Below are 26,150 nucleotides of genomic sequence, written 5' to 3'. Positions count from 1 at the left end.
GAAAGCGCGGTATTTGTGTTTGAACAGAATGCATATACAGTACTTAGTTAGGTTAATATCAGGATTATACAGTTTGATATATATAAACTCATCACAGATACCAGGACTAAATTTAGTATATACGCCAGACGCGCGTCGCCTACAAATGACTCATCATTGACGCTCGAATCCAAAAAAGTTGAAATGGTCAAATAAAGTACGAAGTTAAAGAGCATTGAGAATCAAAATTCCTAAAAGTTTTGCCAAAAGCTAAGGTAATATTTGCCTGAGGTAGAAAAGCCTTTGTATTTCAAAAAAATCAAAAATTTGTAAACAGTAAATTTATAAATATAACCATATCAATGACAATTCATGTCAGCACAAAATGTACTGACTACTGGGCTTGTGATAACCTCGGGGAAATAAATCTTCACCAGCAGTGGCATCGACCCAGTGGTTGTAAATAAACTCATCATAGATACCAGGACTAAATTTAGTATATACGCCAGACGCGCGTTTCGTCTACAAAGCTCATCAGTGACGCTCGAATCCAAAAAAGTTGAAAAGGCCAAATAAAGTACGAAGTTGATGAGCATTGAGGACCAAAATTCCTAAAAGTTTTGCCAAATACAGCTAAGCCAATATATGCCTGAGATAGAAAAGCCTTAGTATTTCATAAAAATTGTAAACAGTAAATTTATAAATATAACCATATCAATGACAATTCATGTCAGTACAAAAAGTACTGACTACTGGGCTTGTGATACCCTCGGGGAAATAAATCTATATCAGATTATTACGTCGGAATATAAAGAAACCCTATTTTGCAAACAGGATCTGTCGATAAAATATTTCAAAAGTTTGATTCCAATTAAACTGCATATTCATAGTTTTGAACCAAACTTATGAATACATATTTGGCTAGTTTTCTTATCTAGAGATCCTGCTTTGGTACCTCCAGAGTTCCGGGAACATTCATATATGTAATTATCGGTATTTAGTTAATATTTGTCAACGGTATCAGACTTAGTATTTAATACGTCAGACGCGCGTTTTGTCTTCATAAGACTCAGATCGAAATAGTTAGAAAGCAAAACAAGTTTAAAGTTGAAAAGCATTAAGGCCCCAAAATTAAAAAAAAAACTGTACCAAATACGGCTATGGTAATCTATGCCTGGGATTAGAAAACCCCAAATAATTTATACTTTTGCAAACAGTAAATTTTTACAATTGATAACATAATTGATATTCATGTCATCTCCGAAGTGCTGACTACTGGGCTGGTGATCCCATTAGTGAAGAAACGCCCCCAACATCAACCCAGTGGTGTAAATAGTTATAAAAGGTACCAGGCTACTAACTTTTAAAATAAGCCAGACGCGCGTTTCGTCTTCATAAGACTCGTCAGTGACGCTCAGATCGAAATAGTTAAAAGCCAAACAAGTATTAAGTTGAAGTGAATTCATTACCCAAAATTTCAAAAAAGTTGTGCCAAATACGACATAGGTAATATTTGTCTATGATAAGAACATTTCGAATAATTCATACTTTTGCAAATAGTACATTTCTTAAAATGTTCATATAAAAGATTTTCATGTCAACACCGAAGTGGTGACTACTGGTCTGGTGATACCCTCGGGGACGAAACCAGCAGTTGCATCAACCATAAGTAAGTGCCATCACGATACGAGTTATTTTAACTTAGAAAAAATAGCTATGAATGCTTGAAATTGAAGAATTTAACCAAAAAATATTGATTTGCCTCCTTAGTTATTTCAAAGGAACATGAATATAGCAATATTTGTTTTTCAGTTCAGGCAATTCAGACATAAAACTTTACTCAGGTCTCAAAGTACAAAAATTGTGCTCTAAGACCCAAATCCCAAGTATCTTCACCGAAGTTAGTCTTTTCTGATATCTCTTGGTAACAGAGCAACATTTCCATCATCTGTTATGTTTTACGAAAGTACCTCAATTATTTTAATATCTCTTATTCTTGTTTCAACAAATTGCTTTGTCAAAAAGTAGTCTCTAGTGCAGCAAAAACTATCCGATTTTTCTCTTGATATCAATATATCAAACAGTTTTGATTGGTGTCTCTCAATCTTTAGAAATAACTTTCTAAATGATTTTTTTTCTGAATTTTTCGTTTTTCATTTTCTAAATATTGTCTCAACTCTTCGTCGTGTGGTTTTTGATTACCTACTGGATAGCGTTTTTCTAATTTGGTTTTTATAGTGATTTCGATAATATCACAATGTTGGCTGCTGTACCCCTGTATTTAACCATTTTACATATTGTGTCTGTTTGTTGTCGTTGTCAATACAATGGAATTTTCTGCGACAGTCATACAAGTTAGATGTTTAGCTAGCTATAAAACCACGTTCAATTCACTAATTTATACATACGAAAATGACTGTAATAAGTCAGGAATATGACAATTGTTATGTGTTCGTTTGATGTGTTTGAGCGTTTCAATTTGCATTTGATTACGAACTTTTCTTTTGAATTTTCAACGTAGTTCGGTATTTTTATTTACTTTGTTACATTTTGACATTTTTACCTATTATGTCTGTTGTATTCACACATCATTGTCAATATAATTAAATTTTATGCGATTGTCACATAAGTGAGAGGTTTAGCTCGCTATAAAACCATGTTTAATCCAACATTTTCTACATAAGAAAATGCCTGTACCAAGTAAGGAACATAATAGTTGTTCGTTCGATTTGTTTGAGCCTTTGATTTTGCTAACTATTTAGCGTTAGCAAATCAAGGTAACAAAAAACGTTTACGGAAATCACATGAATCCAAATTAAAAAAAACAAAACGATACAGGGTGCATAAATTGAAATTGTTATCCATCCTTACAACCACGAAACATTACAAAATATTGTGTGGACAAAAACCACGGAACAGTGCACAATATTGTGTGGACAAAAACCAAGCACCAGTGTTCATTACTGCCCTCTACAACTTCTGATATATAACACACTATTGATAATTACGGTACCAAATATAAATAGTATGATTAATTTCATAAAAAATAATAATCTTACATGAGTATCATTTCTGCATTCTTTAAATGTAAGTTGTAAACGAGAACTGGAAAACTTTATATAGCAAGGGATAAATTTTGATACTCAACAGAATATTGTTTTTTGTAGACTGGGTATCTACTTGAGTAGTATTTAGCTCATATTTCAATATGTTCCTTGTATTTAAACTTGTTAATGTCATATTATTAACCTAAATTGGCTATATATTTTAGTTCATATAAAGTAATTAAATCTAAATTGCATTAGTTCGTATTTTATATACGATATACGGTTTAAAACTGTTTATCAAAAATAATTTCCTTAAAATTCGTCATAAAGTTATCACTAAGAATGATCGGTCATCATGGTCATCATGAAAAAAAAAATGTAAGCATTAGCGTCAATTTAACGACAATATGCTTGAATATTATACTATATATTAACCAAAGCATAAATGCATATCCGAATTTTAAAAAACTAGGGTTTATATACAATATAAAAACGGGTTAATTTGCAAAAATACCAGGCGTTGTACCTGCTTATATTGTCTTTTAGTGAACAAACGATTTTCCAATGTATGTATTTTTGAGTTTAAGGTTCATAGCAAATTTGGATTATCTTTCATGTCTGATAAGATCTTGACCGGTAACAGTTTTACATCTTTGTTTTACTAATTGATAAAATTTAAATTAAAGCTAAATACTACCATCTTTTTCGCAAGTTTATCCGTTTTACATACTTTTTTTACTTTTTTATTTTGTTAAAGAGGGCCGAAGGATACCAGAGGGACAGTCAACCTCATAGATAGAAAATAAACTGACAACGCCATGGCTAAAAAAGAAAAGTCAGAGACATAATAGTACACAAGTCACAACATAGAGAACTAAATACAAACAACACGAACCCCACCAAAAACTGTTACCTATTAACTTCATTATCGATTGAGTTCTTTATCTGTTTTTTTTTATAATTGATTCAAATCTGTTTTTTTTTTAATCCGTCTATGGTTTGCTGATGAATTTTAGATTTGGTGACGATTATTTTTTCGTCTCCTCTTTACTTAATTTGTGACTTTTGTTGCTCATTAATTTGGCTAGTCCCCTCACTATGTTTTTAAACAAATGGTGAGTTCACATCATATATCTCCCCTGTTTAATGACGGTTTACCTTAGGACTTTGTCTTATCGGTTGTGAGCGGTTTTATGACAGTTTGATGACACCCATTTTAATGTCGGTCATTTGTCCAGTCCATTCCTGTATATTAATAAAAGTTTGTTCTTTATTTGATGAAAGGAACTGATGATTTTGCTTTTTGAGCAACGATTTAACTTTAACTGTCTGCTTTTTTATATCGGTATCGACAGTTTAATACAATTTTTATATATATTTAATATGTTAATTATGTTCTAATTCGCCAAGCTTAACCGAACATAAATTATTTAGTCAATATAACTCAACACATGTATACTATAGGAATGAGCTCTCCTTGTGAGTACACACCTTAATACTTTATTTTTTCTTTAAACATCAAAACCATTTCATATATTTATATTTCACTATTCATTCAAACGTCCATCTGTACAACAAAAATCCGTATCGGGACTCCATCCCACTAAAAATCAAAATCAACAACAATCTACAAAACACAATAAATACATTATCATTACAACTCATCTTGTCACATCATTAAACTGTCTAACTCAAATATATCAAATGGGTGGGGGATATGTATAACGAAACGGAGGTATGCTACTCTGAAAGGCAGAACGTCAAATAACTAGTTATAAAAATATCTATTATTCATAATGAGATTCTGCACGAGAATCACGATCCTACCCTCGTACAAACGGGTAGGATACCTGCATTGCGACATACAATAGCCAATCAAATCATACAATAAAAAACCAGGTATGCAACCATGTGCTCATCAACACGTGTTGAACATAAACAAACACAGACATGTGCTTCCGATACTATTAATAAATATATATATGTAATGGTTGAATATTTCATTTGAATATCAATTTCGACGATTTTTTTATTTTGTTAAACGAGTTTGATATATTAATTTTTGATTTCGTTCGTTTGTTTTTGTTTTTTGTCTGCTTTATTTATGTCTGACTAACATTTGTTCGTTGTCTGTTATCATCGTTTATTCAGAATATTGATTTTTTAATTTACATTTTTTTGTTTTTGTTTTAATTTAGTGTTGTTTTTGTTCCTAGTAATCATCTACTGTATCCAATCACAGTAAAAGTTTGAAACAACGTAATTTATCAAGTGACAATGTCATAGTTTTAGGACACTGCTGTTATCTGTATCAACATCAAGTAGTGTTGTACTTTAATGTCGGAGTTATGAACTACTGTTTCAAAATATTGTTGATTTCAACGACAAACCTTGTAACCGCTGAGAAAACAAGATGATTGTAACTTATTGTTTTGATTATATCACTTCATGTCGTGTTTGTTGTTAAAGTTAATTTTTGTTGATGATGAAAACAACACTATAGTGGTTTTTTTTTTAATTCAAAACTTCGTCCAGGAGTTGACCCGCCAATTGTTTAAAAATGAGCGCTTGCAGAGTCTTGTGTAAAATCATCAGCCTAGTATCGTAGATGAGTTATATGTTTATTATATCCTTACTTAGTTTTTCTTCGAAAGCAATTTTACGTCATTGTTACGATGCAACCAATATACACATTTATTATCTTTTTCATGTGTCCTAAACATGATAAGTGTGATAACGCTATGTAAACAGTCATCAAAAAGACATAAGATTGTTATATAAAATCAGCGGATTTATAAAATAATGCATCAGGTAATTATTACTGTTTATTTGCGTTTTTACCAACTTAGCAATGGCTAAAATATATCATTTTGGCTATATATTTTTTTTTAAATAACTAATTAACTTTGAACTAAATGTACTGTAGTATGTTAATGATACAACAGGTCAAAAAGTGGAGATAGTTATGTGTACCCGATGTACTCCATGATAAGTATTATATTTTTTAATCGTAAGGAAAATGTGTATTTAACAGTCATTAAAAAGTGTCTGTTCGTCAATCTGTCTAAGATACTAAGTTTTGATCAAATTTAAGTAGTTCTGATTAGTTGAACACAAATGCGTCTATTTCCACCCTTTCTTGTGCAGGTAGCACTGGGGTTGATACCTCTGCTGGTGGACTATCAGTCCCCGAGGGTATCATCAACTTAGTAGTCAGTACTTTGGTACTGACATGATTTTACAAACTTTTCTAAAATTGTCCGTTTATAAATTTGAAATTATTAAGAAACAAACTCCCTCAGTCAAATTTAGGTATTTTTGTCATATAGCTCTTCAACGGTTTCGGTACTTATACATCCTCGGAATTGTTTGGCTTTGAGCGTTCCTGGTGAAGGTAAATCCAGAAAAGCGCTTCAGACGCATTGAAATTATTAAAGGTGTTGTTTTCAATTTATTAGAACTCTCTTATTAATTTTTTTTTTTGAACCAGTGCGATTGGTCCAACATAAAAAAATGAATGACTTTAACTAAAATAAATACTTTGCTTCGAAACAATAGTACATGTCGTATATATCAATGATAATCTGTCATCATCAAGACTATTTCAGTATCCTTATTAGGGTCATTGGTCATGTTTTGAAAGTAACATGAAACTGCTACAAACCCTCCTCTCATGTTAGTTCATATTTATTTAAAATTTTTTTTTTGCATTATAGCCTCTCTTCTTGGAAAATTTGCTTCGTCTATTCACTTATTTTTATACACATAAACAAACCAAACATGTTAAAACGTTCAACGTTAGATCTAATTCAATCATAGATGTTCAATCCAATTACAGGGTAACGTTGGACTCTCTATAGCTGAATAATTTGATAAAGAGAAAGACAAATTTGATGATAAAATACGTATAAACAGAGAAAACATACCAGTGAAATAAGTAGGGCACCATTATTAGAGCTAAGTATGTTTTCCGATGTACATGTTCTGCTAAATTTTATCATATTTAAAATTCATAGTTCACAAAAGAGTGTTAGCTTTTGTTATACAAAGTTAGGCATTATAGTATTTTTTAATTTGAACTACTAAGATGATAATCATATGAACTGTTTAGCAACGTTAACAATACAATATTGAAATTATGTAAGTCATACATGCATGTTCTAGTCATTTTCATTTTTTTTATTTATCTTTAGTGCAAAAGGGTCTCTTCATTACTAATGTTTGTGTTTGAAATGATTTTCCAAAATATCCTATTATGTACCCATGCATGAATAAGAAGCTGTATAGATAATTGTATCAAATATATATGCTTTTTAAGTTTTCAAGACACAAAAAGTCATACTACTGTTATCATCATTTATCTTCCCTAACAAAGACTAATTTTCATTGTTTATTTTTCAAATGGACATGTGCTTGTCATATACCAAATAATGTTCTTTAAATAAGCTTTACTTAAACGAGGCTTTGAAATTCATAAAATGTGGTCTTAAGCGATCATTTCTCTTATTTTGAGCCGAGGTATGTTGCTTTTATTTTGCTATTAATTTGTCATCTGGTCTCTTTCCTGCTTAACATTTTAATCCTTCAATTAAATTGGGTAATAGTGTTGCTGGAACATATTGGTAAAATCATTAATACTGCAATCATTTGTTTTCAAAGTATATTTTTTCTGAAATCCCCCATAGAGCACACAAGTTTTATTATATTATAGAAAGTAGCATTTACACAATCAACTGATGGTTTGTGCTCTTGAAATAGAAAACAAAATCACAATTCCAACGTTTTAATTGAAGTATTATCTATTACAAAGGAACAATTAATCTTGAAAATAACATACAGAAATAATTCCTGGTTCAATTTGTTTGGAAATGTGCCTTTTCAAGCACTTGAGTAGTATAATCGTATGATTAAGAGTAGGCGAAGCTTAAAGTGATAAACGTTATTTTGGACCTTCATACAATATTAGTATAATGGTCTCAGAAATCATGTACCTTAATCTACTTATTAATACAAAATCATCATAGATGCCAGGGTTAATGATTTGTTAAATATTATAAGGTACATGCATAATGTATCATTCTTATACCTGAAAAATGACAAAAAAATGCACCGAAGAATATAATTGTTAGGTTAGGTAACGTGCTACAAATACCGGTATCTGTGTACAGTTAATAATCATAAATAAGGGTTTTTTATGCGTGCGTTAATAGTGCCATTCTTTCATCGTTTATTTCAGACTTTCCGTACTGTAATAAAATGAACGGTACCAATTTGTTTTATGAACCAGATGCGCATTTCGACAATCAATGTATCTTCAGTAATGCTCAAGGCAAAACTATTTGATAATCAAAAGCTTATTAAAAATAAGAAGAGCTATAAACAAAATAGGTCCAGAACGTACAGCCAAACCGGGTTAGGTAGATGAAGGAGATACATTCATTAATTTCAATTAATTTCCAAAATTGTTTAACAGGAAATTTAATAAAGTAGAATCCGTATTTTCATGCCAGTACCAAAGAACTGGTTTCTGGGCTGTTGATGCCCCCTGGGACTATCAGTCCACCATCAGAGGCGTCTACCCAGTTGTAGTAATTACAAAAACGGTACTAATTTTCGACAATCAATGTCTCTTTAGTAATGAACGAGGCCAACATATTTGAAAATACAAAGCTTATTAAAAATAGGAAGAGGTATAAACAGAAAAAGTCCAAAGAGTATAGCCAAGAACTGATGTGATTGCGTATTTATAAATTTTTATCATACGTCCAACCTTTCATTGTATGTACATTGGAAGTAAACAAACAGATATTCAAGATACAATGTGCTTGTCCATAATTGATAAAATACTTAATTTGCCAAGGAAGCCAACCATCATCATGATTTTTATCTATATTATCCATATATATTTGATATTTTAGCAATTTTAGCAAAAGTTTCTTTTTCATATCATATTTAAAATCATTATTATCATTATTTCCATTATCAAAGATGTCGATCAGGCTTTACATTAGTATGCTAGACACGCCTTCCGTGACATTTTACGAATCAGTGTACATGTAATCAAATATATTACAAAGTTGGTGAGCATTAAAAACCTGAAATTCCAAAAACGTTGTTCCAAATCTGTCTAAAGTTATCTATGTTAAGGGATAGAAAACTTGATTTATAAAAAAAAAAGGGCATTCTGTCGCTCCAAAGAAGAATCTTCATCATTAATTGTCAGAGCCATTGTCAACTGTCATTTGCCTGACACAATCTTTGATTTTGTTTTTATTATTTATAAAAATGCCAATTTTGGTTGCCAAAAAGTGAATGTCCTTAAATATATTTGTCTGTAAACTTATGCAAATTTGATAATTCAAACGTTGAACTTCCTGAAGTGACAATGTATGCATAGCGCCCTGCTAAGCTGATCCCTAGTTCTAAATCATACTGACGTTAATTGATAACTAAATGGTTCCTAGGTTTCTATTTACATAAGTCAACGGATGATTTTAACTGTTCTGTTGAGAAAATTTCGTATTTATATTCTTAAAGATTTTAAATATTTTCGCTCCCCCAAAAGTAAATCGGCTTTCCCTGGTGGTGTTTTATTTTTCTTTCAGAATTACCCCTTGTACACGGTAAAATGGATATCATACGTGTTATTCGATACAGCTATGTATAATATAACTATAATTTGTAATGATAGTCTCAAAGTCATAGTCTTATAGATCTAATCAACAATCTTATCGAAAATGACGTAGTCGTTGAAATCTGTTTACACGGTATTAATCAAAAATACAAAACTCTAATGTTTAATTGAAAAAAATATAAAGGAGGCAGTTAATTTATCATTAAGCGTCATTTTTCTCCTGATTGAATCATCGGTTGATTAATTTAATCTCCATAATCTATGTTTGGGCAAATACAGTAGTAAATAAACAACTAAAATCCGGTTTATTTTATATTAATAAAAAATTTAGTAATCGATACGAATAGTCGAAGTATATATATTGTTTTTTATTTAATGAGTTTTTTAGTGTTTTACTTGAGTTTTGTCAGTTGAAACTAATTTTAAAAAGTTATTAATTACCTAAGAGGCAAGTTATTTTAGGTTGAAAATTTGTGTTACCTATATTGTCCTAATTTTTACATTTGTTATCATCTAGAGACAATACCGATTGCATATTAAATACAAAGTAAAAGTAAGCCAAATAGATTGTTTCGTTATTTTAATTATGCATTTATCACAATTAATAATGAACGTCAAATGCAGCAGCGTAGTTAGTATCTAACTTCGTGTATACTAAAAGTATATATTAAATTGATAATTTTACACCGACTGCATTTGGCAAAATTTGGATTTCATCTATGCTTTTCTATCAGAAAATTGTTGCAATTATCAATTAATCTTTAGAAAGAAGCCTGTTTGTCGTGCAGTTAAATTTCTTGACCACCACAATCCAGCTATTACACCAATTTAACAGATTATTTTCGTCGGAAAATGGCTGCAACAAGTCACAAATATGACAGTGGCTTTCCATTTGTTCCGATTGAAGCAAACGTTTGCTTATGTTAATCCCGTTCTTAGTTCACATTGGAGTTCAGTATTTTTATTACACTTTTTGATAAAAATAACCCGGTTACTGGTAAATATCCTATGCAGGTTACTGGTAAATACTTCCTTATTCATATTAAAATTAAATAAGCTGAAATAAATGCCATTACTCATCCTTTTCCAGAGTCGATTGTTGAGTTAAATCTTAAATGCATGTCGATGTTTATCTTTTATTATATACCAGCGTCCGCTAATAATTTGTATTAATAAATAGAAATTCTCAATAAAGGTTACATTATAATAATTAATGTCCCCTCGAAAACAAATTTGACAGTACTGCTAACTTTTTATTTTTTGAATTTTGCATTTATTATCAGCATTTCATGTATGGTGTGTGCAGGAAGGGGTCATGTTAGCATTTGTGAAACTTGTTTCCTAATTTATGTTTTTGGGGTTTATGTTCTGTTTGGTTACTTAATTGTAACACCACTTTTATTTGTGACTTTTTTTTATAATAATTCAAATATATTTCAGTAAATTTGAAAATGATGGACTTTGAATCTTGCGTGTCCTGTATGATTGGAATCATGCTGTTAATGCACTCTAAACATGCTAATGTAAGTTAAATCTTTCTGTCAAAGTAAAGTAGTTAAAGAAGAAACATTCCATATTTAAAACAGACAAATAAGGACAAATTTTGCTTGTTCAATTTAAAACATACTTTTGGGATCAAACAAAAGAACCTTTCAAGATATATTTTTAGTCTTTTGTAGACGAAACGCGCGTCTGATGCAAATAGGAAAATTTAATCCTGTTATCTATGTTTATTATAGAAATGAATATCTCTTAATTATTTTAGGCATTTTCTATAAATCCTGAATGTGGTAAAACAAAGGGTTGTTACAGTGACTGTGATAATGGACAATCGTGTACATATTTGGTATCCTGGTTAAGTGGTAAGACGTCGACAGAATTTACTATACAGGCAGCATTGTCTACAGATACAGACCACTATGTGTGTTTTGGATTGTCTCCTTCACAGACTATGGTATGTTATATATCTTTGCCATCTTCTTTTAAAAATTATTTTTTTTGTATAATTGTTAAATTTTTCGTGTACGTTTGTTTATTCTTTACTGTTTTTGGATCACTATTCGTCAAATTATTAAATGAAAGGTCGTGTACTTATGTCATTCTGTTTCTTTATATTGTTGACAAGTTCGATTTATACAGTCTCGTTAAAGATACGTGTTTGTTTTGGGCTGGGGTTTTTTGCACGCCGGACGCAAGTTTTGTCTACCTTAGACAATCAGTGGCGCTCGAATAAAAACAGATGGTAGGTCACATCAAACATAAAGTTGAAGAGCTTTTAATTCCGAAATTCCAAAAGGTTGTGCCAAATTTAACGAAGGCACTATATACCTTGAATATAAAAAAACACCAGTTATTAGAATTATGCAACATTTTCTAACCAATAAATTTACAAAAAAAGAACAGATCAATGATATGCCATGTCAAAACAAAAAGCGCTGACTGCAGGGCAAGAGATACCTCCGGGATTAAAGACATTCTTAAATGTCCTCATACAGTGACATTTACTCAGTGGTTAGATATACAAAATTGTTCTTAAATTCTATTCAGATTACTTTAAAGCACATGAAACAGTGGAATTACACCCTTAAAAGAGGGACGAACGATACCAGAGGGACAGTAAAACTCATAAATCGAAAATAAACTGACAACGCCATGACTAGAAATGAAAAGGACAAACAGACAAACAATAGTACACATGACATAACATAGAAAACTAAAGAATAAACAACACGAACCCCACCAAAAACTAGGGGTGATCTCAGGTGCTCCGGAAGGGTAAGCAGATACTGTTCCACATGTGGCACCCGTCATGTTGCTTACGAGATAACACATCCGGTAAATTTCTAATTCGGTAGGTCACATTTATGAAAGTGAAGGGGATTGTAGTTACGACGTAAGGAACATATCCGATATCCTTTGTAAAACAGTCATTCCATAACGGTCAACCAACTCGTGATGGCGTCCGTAAAATTTACGAAGAGATGATTTCAACTTCACCATTTGGAACTCTTGATTTAATAGCCTCATTGTGAGCAACAACCCCCTATCAAGAAAATCATGATAGGAAATGCAAGCACTGGAATATCGTATCAATTGGGAGATATATACACCGTATGCAGGTGCTGCTGGAATGTTGCTATCTAGAAATGGAAAGTTCACCATTGGAAAGCTGAAATCATCTCTTTGTCGTAAAGTTTTGTTTTCATTGTTAATTTCCGGATGTAAGTCAAGATATGAGGCCGACAACTGTATCTGTTGTACCCTTATCTCTAGTTCAATGGGATAGATGCGTTCGACATAGTCACCAAATTTTGAATTATTTAGTGAAAGAACATCATCTATATAGCGGAAAGTAGAGTTAAATGATATTGCGAACTTCTTATCTTTCTTCCTAAGAAGTTCATGTATGAAGTCAGCCTCATAATAATAAAGAAACAAGTCGGCAAGAAGAGGGGCACAATTCGTTCCCATTGGAATGCTGATAGTCTGTTGAAACGTCAATCAAGAAATCGAGCATCTTGATAATGTCAGTTTTAGAGAATTTTTTGTTTGAATCAAAGTGATCCTTTACAAAGTAGGATTTATCCCTTCCTAAGACAAGATACTTGTATCTTCGTTGGCCATTCTTTTTTATGAAACAAAGCAATACCAACTCTTTCAATTTGTCTTTTAGTTTGGAATGTGGAATACTTGTATAAAGTGTAGAAAAGTCAAATTTTTTTATACTATTACAAGATGAAAGAGAGTTAGATTGTATGTACTCTTGAAGATCTTTGGAATTTTTAAGTATCCACATCTGATTCACGCTACCTCTAGAATAGACAGTTTTACAATAACTTTGAAGCCCGTCTTTAATTGATGATAAATAGTTATCAAAGGTACCAGGATTATAATTTAGTATGCCAGACGCGCGTTTCGTCTACATAAGACTCATCAGTGACGCTCATATCAAAATATTTATAAAGTCAAACAAGTATAAAGTTGAAGAGCATTGAGGATCCAAACAGTTGTGCCAATTACGGCTAAGGTAATCTATGCCTGGGATAAGAAAATCCTTAGTTTTTCGTAAAATTCAAAGTTTTGTATTCAGGAAATTTTAAAAATGACCATATTATTGATATTCATGTCAACACCTAAATGGTGACTACTGGGATAAAATAGATGTTAATAATTTAGAAAGTTGTTTCGTGGAGCACTTGGTATATATTTACTTACAAGCACTATCTATTCTTGATTCTATACTTTTGAAGGGTGATGCTAGTGTTTCATCATGTTTAATGTCTAACAGTGGATCTTTCAGCTACGAAAATTCTTACAATCATGGACATCACAACATCTTAGTCACTAATGTAAGTTTATTCACTCTAATATATAAGAAGATATATACAATATTAAAATTAAACTAATTCAAGACATAAATGTTTTGCTAGCTATAAAACCACAATCCACAATTTTCTACATAAGGCAATGCCTGTACCAAATACAGAATATGAAAGTTGTTATCCATTCATTTGGTGGGTTTGAGCTTTGATTAGGGACTTTCCGTTTAGAATTTCCTCGGAGTTCAGTCCTTTTGTGATTTTACCTTTTGATTTTACTCAAGAGATAAAACTTTTTTTAAATTTAATTTTCATCAATTTCTACACAAAGCCATTTAGTGTATTAAATAGATATAGGAAGATGTGGTATGAGTGCCAATGAGACAACTCTCCATCCAAATAATAATTTATAAAAGTAAACCATTATAGGTCAATGTACGGCCTTCAACAAGGAGCCTTGGCTCACACCGAACAATAAGCTATAAAGGGCCCCAAAATTACTAGTGTAAAACCATTCAATTCTTATACACGATAGATATATACTATAATTCAAATTGGTCGAAGTAGAGTAGTGTTTGTATAATATCTTAATTTCAACTATAACAGATGATTGAAATTGCGTAAATATGAAGAACAAAACTCCGAGGAAAATTCAAAACAGACTGTCCATAATGAAATGGCAAAATCTAAAGCTCAATCGCATCCTGACATGGTACGGGCATTTTGTTATGTAGAAAATTGTGGATTAAACCTGGTTTTATAGCTAGCTTAACATCTCACCTGTATGACAGTCGCATAAATTTCCATTATATTGACAACGTTGTGTGAAAAAAAATGCGATATCTATTGTCTTCTCCCACTGATGTACCTACTAGTATTGCATACAAGCTGAGAAACGAACCTTTAATAAAGTATCTACATAATTTATTCATATCTTTTTTTGAACCATAAATGTATACTGACTTCAGTGTGTCTTTTCTTTTAATAGGTTTTACACCTACAACAGGTACTATCTCAAGTATAACAAGGAAAACAAGTTGTTGATTATGTAATGTACTGCTTACTGGTATAAAATGACACAAATCGGTATCGCATATTGCATAAAAATGAACAAAACAATCTTTAAAATATTTACCTGTCATAAACACTTTTAGTGATGAATATTTCTTGCTTGGATCACTTGAAAACATGGTGTTTGTCCAAATCCCCAAAAAAATATTTCAAGTAACTTTAAATACAACATTACTTTAGAAATAAGATGTTAATTTGGTTTTTATAAACCACGATCAATTGGTGTTACGATATAGATACATTTGATATTGGTATCAAGTTTATCTCGTTCGCAATCAATCTTGTGGTAATTACCTATTGTTTTTTAGCCAACAAATGGACTTTCAAATTTGGTTCACTATTACGCGAACAACATCATTACATGTACATTCAATAGAACAAATTTGAACACAGATGCGAAGGTTTTCGACCTAAACACCAATTTCTACATGATGTATGCACAAGGAAAGACCAGCGGAGGTAATTATAGTAGTCCTGATCATTTAGGTATGTTTCGACAGAAACCAATGTAAATTATAAACCCCAATTAATGTTTTTAAGTATAGTTTTTTGTCTTCTGAAGTCTTCGATGGCTCTGTAATCCTTATCCCCTAAACTAGAACCTAATGTTTGGGAAGGAAATCAATCGAACATCTCAGAGCGTCAAAATTTGGTTTCCAGACTATATTTTTCAAGTAAAAAAAACTTTAAAACATAATCCAATTTCAGTTGGTATACAATGTATATGTTCTTCAGAAAGATAAAAATCATATTTCAGGACACTGTACAATAGCATCTAGTACATTTATTTTTATCTTTTACTAATTTTTTATCCTTTACACAAATAAGAACTGTTTTATTTACTGTTTGGATTGATGTCTGTAAAACAATAACAGTACTAGTTTTCATTTGATTTATTGTTACCGTGGCTATAATTAATATAAGTAATGCACACAAAAATTGTTATAATGTTAACAAGAATGCAACTCATGGGTTATGCACCTCTAATTGTAGGAATAAAATTGAAACATCACAAATATTCACTGTCTTCAGAGAAAGTGGATCTAAAATCCGTTGCTGAAGTAGGACAAGGCGAACCTTCAAGAATAAAGGCACATGGTAGCTGTATTCATATATTAACGATCATAACACTATTAGATATACTATATAGATTTATCAAACTAACTTTTATATGTTCTTATTTCAGACAGATTGTTTTTTATAATTAGACTGTATGGCGAAGTACCGAAGTGTATTTTACACTTTGATATAGGTTAAATTGAAATGATTGCTCTATTTACATTTCTAACGTATTTTTTTTCTATGTTATTGCATCAAAGATGCTTACAAAGGAGCAAAACGAACTCCATCTTTAAAGGTTACAACTTAAACAGTATTTTTAATGATTCATACACCCCTCCCCTAAAATATATTGTAAGGAGTAGAATTATGTAAAGTAGTAGAAAAGCTGTGACTCCCTCAGAGAGGTTTTGCAATGAATTAATCATGTACAGATGTATATAGAGTGGCACTCTTATAAAGGAATTTTCCGCAACTGTCATACAAGTGAGAGGTTTAGTTAGACTTTAAAATCAGGTTTAAAACTACCATTTCATACATAAGAAAATGCTGGTACCAAGTCAGGAATAAGACAGTTGTTATCCATTCGTTTGATGTGTTTGAGCTTTTGATTTTGCCATTTGCATAGGGACTTTTCGTAGAGAATTTTCCCCGGAGTTCGGTATTTTTGTCAGTCAATGTTTCCTTACAAGGTTTTAGATTTGACGTCGCCATTCCGACTTAATGTGGTTGCGCTTTTATACTTCCTGCACACTCAAACAGACTTTCTTTAGCGAATATTTTGCTACCTTGTTGTCCATGGATGCCGATATTTCTCTATACAAGTCAACAAAACATTTACGTTATGATAAGATGGTCAATATATACAATAATAAGTTGGTAAACATGTGATGATGGCATACATTAAACGAAATTTATTGTCCTGCAACTCGAGCACATTTTTCTAAAGGTTAATTGATTTTGAAACTGGGCCGCTGACCAATAAACTTAAAATTCCTCGGAGTATTATTTAGTTTGTGGGTTATTAATAGACAGCAGTGAACACATGTCATCCATAACACAAGGAAAAGGGTTAAATCCTATAATATTGAAATATTTTTCTATTTATACGTAGTAAAAAAAGTCATGGTCATAACATTCCTTTATTTTCGTTTACGCTAATACTTCTTAAATTGCCTTTTCAGGTTCGTTAGCCATTATTGCCTGGATGTGTTTTATGAATATTGGAAATATGATTGTAAGATACTTTAAACCACTCTGGTCAAGAAAACAGATATTTGGTTCTTCAGTATGGTTTCAGGTAAATTATTTTATAGCATTTGTGAGATTTGCACAATTGTTCCTTGCTTGCCCTCATTTTCGTTTTATTTACTGTAATTTCAGACAACTTTTACTCTAAACAAAACATATCACACCATGAAGAATAGGAAAAGCCCTCCTCTGAAAAATTATTATGCTCATTCTGTTTCCCTTCTGTTTTGAAAAATTTAACTTTACTTTAGATCAACTTAAACTATGAGTAAATGCTGATTCTCACAAAAGTAGATACAAGTAAGTTTCTGTTCCAAATGTGTAGTTAAATTGCAAAACAACATTGTAACAACCTTATTATTGATAGTATTCATGTTGAAATTAAAGTATGTATGTTGGTTTTAGAAGCTCCAAAGAGCTTATGTTTTACTGTATTGTATTCTATGCTATTTTATCAATTGAAATTTTATTTTATGTTATTTGATTTTGAAGTTATTTATAGCTGACAATGTGATTTCCAGGTTCACCGACTTCTTATGAGTATTGGAGCTATTTTGACAATTACATCCATTTGTGTCGTTATTCGTGGATCTCTGAAAGTAAGTGATCATTTGTGGATTTTTGAAAGTAAGAACTTTGTTGCTAGCTTTTAACATTAGCATGAAGTATCATAAGTGTATCAGAGATATATAAACCATTGATTTATAAGTTTCTGAACTTATATCTACAAGTTTCCACCACACAGTGACGCCGTTACCATATTAATGGAGTTATTGGTTATGAATTTAATTGATTGAATATTATCTTTATTGATTTATAATTGTTTGCAAAATCCTAATAGTTTAAAGATGCTTTAAAATATAGATATAAACAAGGCTATGTGTTGAAGACCGTACCTTGACCTAAAATGGTTTACTTTTATTAATTGTGCCTTTGATGGAGAGTTATTCATTGACACTCATACCACATCTTCTTTTATCTATTTGATATGGGTTTTTTTTTAGATAGTGCCTTGCAACTTTCTCATGTCTCCTACAAATAGTTGAAGTCGTTCCACATCTTGTTGTTTCTTATAGATCAAAAATGTTGACAGCAAAAACACATACTAGTACATTTTGTATGTGTACCAACATAAGACTTCTGCTGAACAGATGAACCTACATTTGAATAAATCTTAGGGAGGGATAAATCCTACTTTGTAAAGGATCACCCTGATTCGAACAAAAATTCTCTGAAACTGATATTATCAAGATGCTTGATTTCTTGATTGACAACATATTTGTTACGTTCGGAAGACGTGTTTTTCAACAGACTGTCGGCATTCCAATGGGAACAAACTGTGCCCCTCTACTTGCCGACTTGTTTTTTTTATTATTATGAGGCTGACTTCATGCAGGAACTTCTTAGGAAGAAAGATAAGAAGTTAGCACTATCCTTTAACTCTACGTTTCGCTATATAGATGATGTTCTTTCACTAAATAATTCAAAATTTGGTGACTATGTGGAACGCATCTATCCAATCGAGCTAGAGATAAAGGATACTACAGATACAGTTAAGTCGGCCTCATATCTTGACTTACATCTAGAAATTGACAATTAGGGTCGGTTGAAAACAAAACTTTACGACAAAAGAGATGATTTCAGCTTTCCAATTGTGAACTTTCCATTTCTAAGTAGCAACATTCCAGCAGCACCTGCATACGGGGTATATATCTCCCAATTGATACGATATTCCCGTGCTTGCATTTCCTATCATGATTTTCTTGATAGAGGGTTGCTGCTCACAAGGAAACTATTAAACCAAGAGTTCCAAATGGTGAAGTTGAAATCATCCCTTCGTAAATTTTACGGACGCCATCACGAGTTGGTTGATCGTTATGGAATAACCGTATCACAAATGATATCGGATATGTATCTTACGTCGTAACTACAATCCCCTTCCCTTTCCTGAATGTGACCTACCTAATGAGACTATTTACCGGATTTGTTATCACATACGCAACACGACGAGTGCCGCATGTGGAGCAGGATCTGCTTACCCTTCCGGAGCACCTGAGATCACCCCTAGTTTTTGGTGGGGTTCGTGTTGTTTATTCTTTAGTTTTCTATGTTGTGTCATGTGTACTATTGTTTTTCTGTTTGTCTTTTTCATTTTTAGCCATGGCGTTGTCAGATTGTTTTAGATTTATGAGTTTGACTGTCCCTTTGGTATCTTTCGTCCCTTTTTTATGAACCTACATTTGAATAAAATGAGGTGTTCTTAAAAAATTTATTTCAAATATAACCTTTAGTTCATATGTTCAAGTTCATGATTTTTAAATCACATTTTTGTATTAGAAAAAAAATTGGTAAAACATTGAAGCAAAAACATTAAAAGATGTAGAAGATGTCCTTGTTTGATTGCTGTGATGTATCATCGGATGATATCAAACATTTCATATTATTTATACAGATAATATTACATTATGGGTTCCAGCATCTACTGACACAAAACGGTAACTTATCTAGTCAAAAATAAGGACAAATGATGGAGGATACAGTTCTGTACAAATAGTAAAGCAAAGATCGTTTAATATTTCAGCTATATCTGGATACATACTAAGCTTGGTATATAAGAGATGTAAGACTTGAACTAGTCCTTATATTGCACTATGATTTGAAGCACTTGTTTGTTCCATTATTCGTGACAGACACTTCCGAACTGTCTTGAAGCATAAAAAACGTGTTCGTCATTATTTAAAAAAAAATCCGTGTGCCTAGTCATAATTGAATCCAACTGCCTTCTTAGTAATCAAATATTTCGTACTATTGTTGTTTGGTACGTTGGAATCGTACGTTAAATATAACTTCATACACTAATTCTTGTTTTAGATTGGTGATACACGATTTGAAAACGCTCATCCAATTATGGGCATCACTATTCTTTGTTTGGTCATAATAAATGTAAGTATTTAAATAACATTCTGTTTTCTGATCAATCTCAGTAACATTCTCGCTAGTTCTTATTCAATGATTCGTGCATAATAACGACATTTCTACTCGTAGAGGGGCATTATGTGCGTCTGTTTGTTTGTATGTTCGTCCATTCGGTCATCCGTTCGTTCGTTAGTCCATCCGTCTGTCCCGATCAACTTGAAACTTACTACACATGTTCCCTTGGATATGGTCTTTCTCATCTTCGTGTCAAATTAGAGTTTTGACAAAGGTTGGAGATAAAGTGCACGATCCGAAATGAACTTTTCTAAGTCTACAACCGTTGCTACCATTTTGAATTTAGCTTCGCCATCTCATGTGCACAAACTATTGATAGAACGAAAAATAACAGATGGCTTGACTATTAGGCATTGAAAACTTTTCATTTAAGAAAAATGGTTAACTCTATGCCAAATTGAAGTGTTTTGCCTGAGAAACTATGTTTTTGTTTTTGTATTTGTTAAATATTAATCGGCTTTCTATTGCATTATAGAGGATAAATATCTTGATCACTTAATGTAATCAAAAAGTATTCCAGAACTACAATTTAATATATATAGAAAATAGAAATAACAATTTAGTGAAAATCCAAAAATGATTTTACTTATTTTTATTTAACAATATGTTTGATGCTCTTTTTTTTTTTAATGAAATGACATGATTTTCAACATTCAGTAGGCTTTCGTATAAGAAACAACTGCGCTCCTTTTTTTACTAAGTTGATTGCATTTATCCGGTTGAATTTGAAATATTGATGTTTTACCGTTTATAAGTAGCAACTGTACCTAGGCTTTGTCAACTCTTTCTTGCCCTTCCTTCTTGTTATCAAAAATATTTAGTTTTTTCTTTAACTGATCGTTCATAAACTTTTTCTTGTCATGTGTCTCTTTCTTTTGATGCCCAGATTATAGCTTCTTATATGAAGGTGGAATATCTTAACCATACAGTTACACATTCTAGTTGTAGCACAAATTGTTGTAATAAATTTTATATCAATATGTTACTTTTTTTTTTAAATACGCTATTTTGATGCTGTTTTATTATATTTTAGCCAATACTTGGTATATTAAGACCGGACATGGACAGTAAATACAGACCTGTTTTCTACTGTGCTCATTGTATTGTGGGACTCGGTTCTTTAATATTAGGGCGTAAGTACAAGTGTATAGTTAAATGAATTAATTCAAACAGAGAACATTGTAAACGGCTCCGTTATAAAGATGACCAAAGTGACTTTGATTGAATGGAAATATGACATCCACAGCACAAACACTGCAAAACAATTTACGATTTTTTAAGAAAACTCATAGCATTGATAACTGCAACTCATGAAGTGCCACTTCAAACTTATGATCTCACTTGTTGTCAACGTGAATAAATGCATTTCTTGCAATACTGTATTACCAATAAGTTAGACCTACGAATGGAGCAAAAGAGGTACGAAAGATACCAAAGGGACAGTCAAACTCATAAATCTAAAACAAACTGACAACGCCATGGCTAAAAATGAAAAAGACAAACAGAAAAACAGAAAAACAATAGTACACATGACACAACATCGAAAACTAAAGAATAAACAACACGAACCCCAAAGCAAAGTTTCTTGTGAGAACTGGATGCGGTGAGGGGTTAGATAATAATAAGACAGCTACCAAACGACAAATATAACAACAGACACTTAGATGACAACATACGATACCATGTATTTTATCACTTTTGCATGAATATTTAATTTACTGCATGATTGCCAAATGGCATCTCTTGTATTTGATACCTATCAATCACAGTAAACTGGATTCTTTCTTAAATTGTAGGCTATAATGACAGTTTGTTATGTTGAAAATGACAAATTATTATGCTCTTCAAAATAAGAAGATAGTAATTGTTAATATTGTGTATGATTATGCATGTTGTAATTGCTCATGAATCGGTATTGTGTCGATTGTCGTTGTAACAACTTTGTCTGAACACAGATTGTCAAGAAGTCTTTGTTCTTTCTTTTTCAGCTATTAATATTTTCATTGGAATACAACTAAAGAAGGCGAATGTAACCGAAACTGCTTTTTATTTTTTAATCGTTCATGAAGTGCTGAAATGCCTAATGATCGTCCTATTTGAAGTTCTTCTCTTTAAAGAAAAGTATATAATAAAGCAGGAGGAAACGTACCAATTAAACTGTAAGTTACCAACACCAGATGAATTTCTTTATTATAATGGTATTGTGTGATTCCTTGAGTTTGTTAGTCTATCATAGTGGTGCATAATGAAGAAGAATCTTCTCATATCTTTATCATATAACAACTCAATTTGATTCCAAACAATTTGATTCTATTTAAGAGGGATAGTGTCCAACTCCATCAGGATAAATTCGCCTTGTACGGTACAATGTTAATGTCAGTTTTTGTCATATTGCTCATCAGTATTCACTATACATTAAAAGGCTTAAAGGATTAAATCCACAGTTCTCATTTGGGAATGCCAGTTTAAAAAGTTTTATTTCGTTTTAGCATTGAATCTAACCTGATACTGGTAGACTGTTAGTCTTTGGTGCTATCATCAGTCAGTTCTATGTGACTCTCAGGGCTTATTACTAACATTTCATAAATTTTCTAAATTAAAAACAAAATAATGTTCACCTCACTTATATTGGCCTTATCTGTTTGGTCCGGTTGTATACATAAACTGCTTTCGGATTTATTGTTTTGAACGTTCCTGGGGAGGATAAAATGGGGAAGTGTTATGGACACACTACATTTATAATGAGTAATTTTCATTTTCCAGTACTGGGTAGATGTCGCTATGAAGACTGTAGTCCCCTAAACAATATCATTAGCCTAGTGATCAGTGCTTCGCTAATGACATGCTTCATAACATTTATTTCATAAATTTCCACAATTATTTTAAAGTAACTAAGATTCTAACATTATCAGGCAAAGTTTACTTTAGAGGACTTTGCTATTTATTAAATGTCCCTTTCACATGCAAGGCTTTAGGATTTTCGGATTTTAGAATTATTTATTAGAGTAAATTCATTTAATCGATTCAGATACCATAAATTTAGTGTAATTTTGATTTTCTAGACTTTATGGTCAAATAGACGGAATCCTAGCGATTGGTACAATGGTTTTTAATTAAGTATAGCGGCATGCATGTCGATATGTCCATTGGTTGTTTTAAAATAGCTTTGTAACCTATTATGTCTGTTTGTTTTGTTCATACTTCATTGTCAATATAATGAAACTGTCACACAAGTGAGAGGTTTAGCTAGCTATAAAACTAGGTTTAATACACCCTTTTCTACCTGAGAAAATGCCTGTGCAAAGTCATGAATATGACAAATGTTATCCATTCGTTTGATGTGTTTGGCTTATGATTTTGCCTTTTGATTAGGGACTTTCCGTTTTGAATTTTACTCTGACTTCAATAATTTTGTTATTTTACTTTTTGATATCTTCTATGAGCCTTACGCCATTATATATTTTGAAATCTTATATGAACAGTTTATATCATATGGTTCATGTGCCGTGTAACTAATCAATGTTATCATATTAAGTATTATTACTGCTTTCTGCATTTCTTATCTTTTTTCTAACTTTGAGTATGCTTGATAAAAGGCCATAGTAGTTTAATGATGGTCAACACTAGTATAACCTATAGGAACATAAGAACTTTGAAAAATAAAGGCAACAGTAGTATACCGCTGTTTGAAAGTCATACATCGATTTAGAGAAGACAAATCCGGGTTACAGACTATTACTGAGGGAAACATATCAACTATAAGAGGAAAACAATGAAACAATAGAAACACTGAACGGCAACAACAAAAAAACGACAATTCAACACATGCACAGGACGAACTATAACCATCTTTTGTCATAATTAGTTCCATTTAATACATCAACTTGTATGATTTTATTTTAATTTATCATATCTGATTGTTCGAACACACATTTTAATCACATATTTAGCCTGGTATTTATGATGAGTTATATACAGTACTGTGGAAGCGTGCTGGTAGTGGTGATCTATGCATAGAGGGAAATGTTTATACTGTTGGTGATATGTATGAAATCTTAAGATTCAGATTACGACTTTCATTTTTATTGGTTTCCTACCTTGTCTATGACTTAAACAGTCCATTAATATACAAACTTTATAGTATGCATAGGTATTTTTTTTATTGATTGATTTTAACATAAATTGATATTCTATTTGACAGCGAATGAAATGCATAAAATACCAAGAGACAACAAATCATCACCACAAAATATAGAAACCGATAGACCTCCATATGTAAGTCAATGAAATTATTAGACACGAGATAAAGAATAGATGATGATTTTATTATTTTCTAAACTTAAAAGCCCTTTATAGAACACTCTTAATGTTGTGGTTTTTTTTTTGTTTTTTTTTAATCTCGATGATACACGGATTGAATCGTAAATTCATATTATATGTCACAATGAGAAAGCTTTAGTTAGATTTTTTTCGCAAGGAATCATTCTTGAAAAACCAAAGTCGTGTTGACCTTCGAAGGGACAAAACATTTGTTAGGCAAAACTTCGAATTAATTGATATGAGCTTACTAGTTAAATTTAGTTCTTTAACAGAACCAAAAAAAATAAAGTGAGAGACTTAACTAGCTATAAAACAAGGTTCAATCCACCATTTTCTACATAAGAAAATGCATGTGCTAAGTCAGTAATATGACAGTTTTTATCCATTCGTTTGATGTGTTTAAGCTTTTGGTTTTGCCATTTGATTTATAGGGACTGTCCTTTTTGAATTTTCCTCGGAGCTCAGTATTTTTGTGATTTTACTTTTTTAATTTTATTTTCAGGCATGGAAACTCAGGAAAATACTTCTTTCCGTCCATGTATTTATTGCCTTGACATTTACCCTTGCTATGGTAATATTGGTAACAACATCAACATCTTCATAAAACTATACTTGTAACGGAATTTTTCTGTGTTATATAACTCCGAATAAATTTCTAAACAACATTTTTTTTTTAATATTTTGATGTGCATTTGTATGTGACTTCGATGTGTCGGAGGTAAATTTAATGCACTTTTTTGTAAAAATGTTTTTATTTTTTTGCCATATTGTGATATCAGAATTGTTGTTGTTGCAGCTGTTGCGGTGGTTGGTTTCGTTATTATTATATTGAATATCTTTAAAAAAAAAAAAAAAAAAAAAAAAAAAAAAAAAAAAAAACCAATAGAATATTTGAATATCTTTCAATGGCAAACCGCATATAAAAGTATGTGCTTGTAACAAAGAATGATATCGGATATGTTCCTTATGTCGTTACTACAATCATGTTTCCCTTTTACAAATGTGAATAAAACTATTTATCGGTTTTGTAATAACATGAGCATCACGGCGGGTGCCATATGTGGAGCAGGATCTACTTACCTTTCAAGAGCACCTGAGATCACCCCAGTTGTTGGCGGGGCTCTTGTTGTTGTTGTGCCCCTATTTGTGACACACATCGTTGTCAATATAATGGAATTTGATGCGACTGTCATACACGTGAGAGGTTAAACTAGCTTTAAAACCAGGTTTAATCCACCATTTTCTACATAAAAAAATGCCTGTACCAAGTCATGAACATGGCAGTTGTTATCCATTCGTTTGATGTGCTTGAGCTTTGATATTAGAGATTTCCGTTTTTAATTTTCTTCGGAGTTCAATATTTTTGTGATTTTACTTTTTAGTAAGAAAATAATAAAACACCTGAACATTTTAACAATTATCCTCCATATCCATATCGAGGAAATTCTTGTATTAATAAGTTTATACAAAGTTCAAGAT

At 31.6% G+C, this 26,150-nt stretch overlaps 1 protein-coding gene across 2 annotated transcripts; it reads left to right on the top strand.

The window, feature by feature from the left end:
• Positions 1-5,578: 5,578 nt before the first annotated feature.
• LOC139513462 (ferric-chelate reductase 1-like) lies at positions 5,579-25,334 on the top strand. Of its 2 annotated transcripts, XM_071302004.1 has the most exons (14): positions 5,579-5,837; positions 6,865-6,987; positions 11,101-11,183; positions 11,426-11,614; positions 13,911-14,009; positions 15,359-15,509; positions 16,044-16,148; positions 17,294-17,409; positions 17,882-17,959; positions 20,232-20,303; positions 21,385-21,484; positions 22,340-22,510; positions 24,553-24,626; positions 25,174-25,334. In XM_071302004.1, the coding sequence occupies exons 3-14, from the start codon at positions 11,112-11,114 to the stop codon at positions 25,273-25,275; spliced, it is 1,329 nt and encodes a 442-aa protein (XP_071158105.1). In that variant the 5' UTR covers positions 5,579-5,837; positions 6,865-6,987; positions 11,101-11,111; the 3' UTR covers positions 25,276-25,334. The 2 variants fall into 2 exon arrangements, with proteins under 2 accessions (XP_071158105.1, XP_071158104.1); XM_071302003.1 differs by lacking the exon at positions 6,865-6,987.
• Positions 25,335-26,150: the final 816 nt, after the last annotated feature.

Source organism: Mytilus edulis, chromosome 2 (assembly GCF_963676685.1).
Source record: "Mytilus edulis chromosome 2, xbMytEdul2.2, whole genome shotgun sequence".
Lineage (NCBI taxonomy): Eukaryota > Metazoa > Mollusca > Bivalvia > Mytilida > Mytilidae > Mytilus > Mytilus edulis.
The sequence above is the reverse complement of the archived record's forward strand: the minus strand, read 5'-3'. Positions and strand labels throughout refer to the sequence as shown.

Excerpts from the sequence above, each read along its gene's own strand:
- LOC139513462 (XM_071302003.1), top strand. The coding sequence starts at position 11,112 with ATGATGGACTTTGAATCTTGCGTGTCCTGTATGATTGGAATCATGCTG. Across the intron at positions 14,010-15,358 it reads ACAACATCTTAGTCACTAAT|CCAACAAATGGACTTTCAAA; the intron begins GTAAGTTTATTC and ends ATTGTTTTTTAG. Across the intron at positions 17,410-17,881 it reads GTTCTTCAGTATGGTTTCAG|GTTCACCGACTTCTTATGAG; the intron begins GTAAATTATTTT and ends TGTGATTTCCAG.